Source organism: Arachis duranensis, chromosome 3 (assembly GCF_000817695.3).
Source record: "Arachis duranensis cultivar V14167 chromosome 3, aradu.V14167.gnm2.J7QH, whole genome shotgun sequence".
Taxonomy (NCBI): domain Eukaryota; kingdom Viridiplantae; phylum Streptophyta; class Magnoliopsida; order Fabales; family Fabaceae; genus Arachis; species Arachis duranensis.
This window is the reverse complement of record NC_029774.3, coordinates 121,420,098-121,424,627: the sequence shown is the minus strand read 5'-3', so window position 1 is coordinate 121,424,627 and position 4,530 is coordinate 121,420,098. Positions and strand designations below refer to the sequence as shown.

At 28.2% G+C, this 4,530-nt stretch overlaps 1 protein-coding gene across 1 annotated transcript; it reads left to right on the top strand.

Annotated features, from left to right (window-relative positions):
• Window positions 1-2,392: 2,392 nt before the first annotated feature.
• Window positions 2,393-4,286, top strand: LOC107480881 (uncharacterized). The gene is made up of 5 exons (XM_016101083.3): window positions 2,393-2,627; window positions 2,957-3,017; window positions 3,206-3,360; window positions 3,630-3,705; window positions 3,799-4,286. Exons 1-5 carry the CDS (start codon window positions 2,478-2,480, stop codon window positions 3,813-3,815), a joined length of 459 nt encoding a protein of 152 aa, XP_015956569.3. The 5' UTR covers window positions 2,393-2,477; the 3' UTR covers window positions 3,816-4,286.
• The last annotated feature ends 244 nt before the right edge of the window (window positions 4,287-4,530 follow it).

The window sequence follows — 4,530 nt, the reverse complement described above, 5'->3', positions numbered from 1 at the left end:
CATATATACCACTTATTTATATTTTATATTATATTTATATGAAAATATTCTTTTAAATAACTACCATAAGAGAATATTAATAGAATTGTACATGAGAAACATCTAGGGTCAACTTGGTATGGGAGTCCTATCCGAATAAAAAACGAAACTAGAGCAACCGCCACCTTATCCATAATCCAAGAATTCTTATTGTGCGTGTCATTCTTACAACTTCTGCTTTGAACGCATTATTGATGATCTTTTAGGTGTCAATTACACATGGACTCAAAATGTTTTAAGATTTTTCAATATTTATGCGTGATGCAAATGCAATTGTTCTAGATATAGTAACTACATAGTGACTTGGTATGGCCTTAATTAGGTGATATATATTGGTATAATGGTATATGGCCTTTATATGGAAAAAGTCAACAGCCAATAATTATATGTGGAAGAATAATTAAAGCCTAGTATAAATATAATAATTATCATATTTGAAATAAAAAACCAATTACATTAATGAAATAAATTGCATTTCATAATTTTGAAATAGATGTTATCAATAAATTGATTTAAAAAATAAGCATCGAGGTTTTGATTAGTTGATGTATAGAATGAGACATAGACACAAACACATATATATTAAAGACAAAGACATAAAATATATGTCAATGGATACTGTATTGTGTTTGACAAAAATAATAAAAAAGACACAAATATTTAAAAAAAGACTAAATTATTTTTGTTTAAAAAAAATTTAAAGAGATAAACGAATAAATTTTAAAAATTTAAAAATTAAATAAAGATAAAAAATAAAAAATTAATACCTTATAAATTATCTCAAAATCTCACTAAATTAAAAGTATACAAATTTAATATTTTCATGTTCATCTGTATTTTTTTGTATCTTTTTAAAATTTGTGTCTTATCAAACCAAATAGCAAAAATGGATTTGGATCCTCTAAAGTTTGAATTTCACTTTAGAGAGTAAAGTGTGATCTCTCACCATTAATTTTATAGGTGGGACCAAGAATAAATATGAAAGAGAAACTATTCAAGGGTGTAAGATCACACTTTACTTTCTAAAGTGAAATTCAAATTTTAGAGGATCCAAATCCAGCAAAAATATATTCCCATATTCATGTCTCAATGACATATGAACATCAACCAAATGCTAGCTGAGATATCCTTAACAAAACGATTATATTGCTTATTGATTTACCAATGAAGAATGTCAAGGACAAATTCAGTTATGTGGTTCATTTCTAACATGAAAGAAGTTAGGTAAGCATGCATAAAGAACTACTTCATATTCACCTATCACCGTATGCTATAGGCTAGATAGCCACAAGCCCGCAAGAGTAGTGTAGTGTACTAGTGTATATTAAATAATTAAATATTTTTATATTATAGGTAAAGTATATATTTTTTATCTTTAAGATTTGATAAAAGTTTTAAAAATATTTCTAACTTTTATTTTGTTTTAATTTTGTCTTAAAAATTTTCGATTTACATCAAATATATCTCTGATGGCTAATTTTTTAAATAGTTGAAGACCAAGTTAACAATAATTTCATGAGAACAATCCTCAATACAAGCAAATTAAGCATAATTTTCATGCATTATTGTTAGATTGATCTTAAATTTTTTGAAAATTTAGCTATCGAAAATATATTTATGCAAATACAAAACTTTTAAAACAAAATAAAACTTAAAAATATTTTAAAAATTTTTACTAAACTTCAAAAAAAAATATACTTTACCTTTATATTAAATATTAGAATATACAATGTATACATATCAGGTTAGATTTGACCAAAATCTTAATTAGATCAGTATTAAAAAAAATCGAATCAGATAAAATATATACGTTTTTTTTATCTTTAGATGTTATTTGATTTGACTCTACAATTTACAGATCAAATTAGAATTGAATAAAAAAATACAAAGTATTTTAATTTTTTTAAGAATTTTTTTTCATTTTTTTATGATTGTACTCTTTTTGGATAGTTTTATTACTTCAATAGAAAAAAAATTAAAAAATTATTAAAATTTATTATTTTTATCTATTAATTAATTATTATATCAATGTTTAAAAATATAAATTAAAATATATTATTAAAATATAAAATTAAAAAAATTAAATTTATAAACTTTTAAATATTTTTTATTAATTATTTAATAATTTTTAATTATTAATTTTTATATAAAAATTTGGTGGAAAAATTTCGAGAATAAAAGTAATAGAAAGAGTGGGAGGGGGAGGTGGCAAGAGGGGTTGGGATTTGGGCATGGCGTCCAAATGGGGCCCAAAGAGAGAAGCCACGTGTCAAAGAAGAGAAGAGAGAGCACATGCACATGCTTATGCTTCTGCTTATAAATACCCCTCTCTTCCTCTTTGCTTTCTACCTTCAATCTCACTCACTAATCCAACACGTGCTTCTCTCTTTCAATCTTATCCATTCCCTTTGCTTCATCAATTACTAGTTACTACTTTCATGGACAACAACAAAAAGAAATCTTCTTCTTCCTCATCATCCTCTTCCACCACCAACTTTGATCATCTTTTTGGTCCCAAGGATCCCTCTACCATCTCATCTTCTTCCACAAGCATCTTTGGCTCTATTTTCCCCCCTCCTTCTTCCACTGTATGCATGCCTCTTAACATTTATTCTTCATTTTCCTCTTGCATGTTCCTTTTTTCCTTTTTTCTTTACTCAAATAATCTTAATATTACCATATTTAACACTTGTTCTCTCACATAACCTCCGCCTCTCTTAATAATTTTGGTCAATATTGTAATTATTCTACTATATACGGCATTTGACCAACCAATCATGAATTTTTATTAATTTTGCACCTCTCTACAGGTTATATATATTATAATATTCAATTTCTAATTCAAAATCTTATTTAATAATGGTATTATATGTAAATATATATATATATAAGTAACATATGACATGCACAAATTTAGGTTGGAGGAGGGAGAGATTCAAGGAAGCAGGAGGTGGGATTCAAAAATTATGGAGCACCAGGTTCGTTAGTATAAAATATATACTAGCTAGTTGAATTTATTTGACTTAGGTACTACGATCCCACATTTGAATAGTACAATAATTGATAACATGTTGTCTACATAGAGGGAACATATTTAATTTGCTTTATAATATAAGTTTAAATGTTTAGGCGGTTTGAGTAACATATAATAGTGGTTGGTTTGCAGGTAATTACGGTAAAGGTGAAAGCAATTGTGGCAACAAGAATGAGACAGTGGAGCCCAGCAGCTACTACAGTTCATCAATCTACTATGGTGGTCAAGAAAATTATTCCCCAAAAACAACAACATCATCAACCAGGACCACTGAATCCCACCATGCTGTGAGTGCCTTAATCCCCATCCTTTACTTTATTTTCTGGTGGTCCATGCATCACACTTCACACATATTCTTATATTTTTTTATTTAATTGGCTACTATGGACCTGCACCTCACTCTATACCTTATCACCGTTACAACTTTGTTAACCCTCTCTGCCACCTGCCATATGCTACTTAACTTAATTTATCTACACTTAACTCAACTCATTCATTAATTGCACTTTGAGTTTCACTATATTTTAGATAAATTAAATTTGTGTTATTTGTGCAGTTTAACAAAGATAAGAAAGATGATGATCCCGATGGTAACGACTCAAATAGCGCCTCAAGAGGAAACTGGTGGCAAGGTATATACATATACATGCACTCTTCTCATACTGTTATTTAATTTATATACAATAATTGACCTAATTTTTATCGTTATTACTTTTAATTTTCAGGTTCCCTTTATTATTGACACACTACTACACACTTAACTCCCCGGTCATGTTGCAGGGTGATGTGAACTCTGAAGAATTAACTATATATAAAGTGTATGATAAAATTAAATAAGAGATCAGATCAGATGCTAGCTAGTCCTGGTTAAGTAGTATATTAACAACATTATGGGTGTTTTTTTTAATTAATACCAAGCAGGTCGCATCACATACATAACGTTAACTGCACATAAACTAAAGTAGTTAGCCCTTACCATCAAAATCAATAGTACTTAATTAGTACACATATAAATTATAGTTGCTCCCTGCTGCTCAGTTTGTTTTTGTAATTTTATTTTACATAAAAGGTTAGTTTCGTCTTTGTAGCTGACCTTCAGCTTTAGACTTTAGGTCTTGTATTGTTACAATCGTGTGATCTCCTTAGCTTGTTGCATGTACTTTCAGGTTTCTGGGTCTATATAATATAGTGTATCCTTTGTGGTTTACATAAATGTCCTTTGTTCTTCTCTCTCTATCCCTTCTGAAAATGACATGTATGTTTATATTGTAAGAAATTTGATAATATAAGACGCGCTGACAACGAAATAAACCGCAGAGTGAGGATAGCAACAACAAAAGAATAAAAATTAAAAAAAAATAAAAAATAAAAAATTATATATTGGATCAACCATCTCTCACAGTAGGGATCTTTATAATTAAACTTTATGAATTCAAGAATCCCAAATTAGTGTCTCT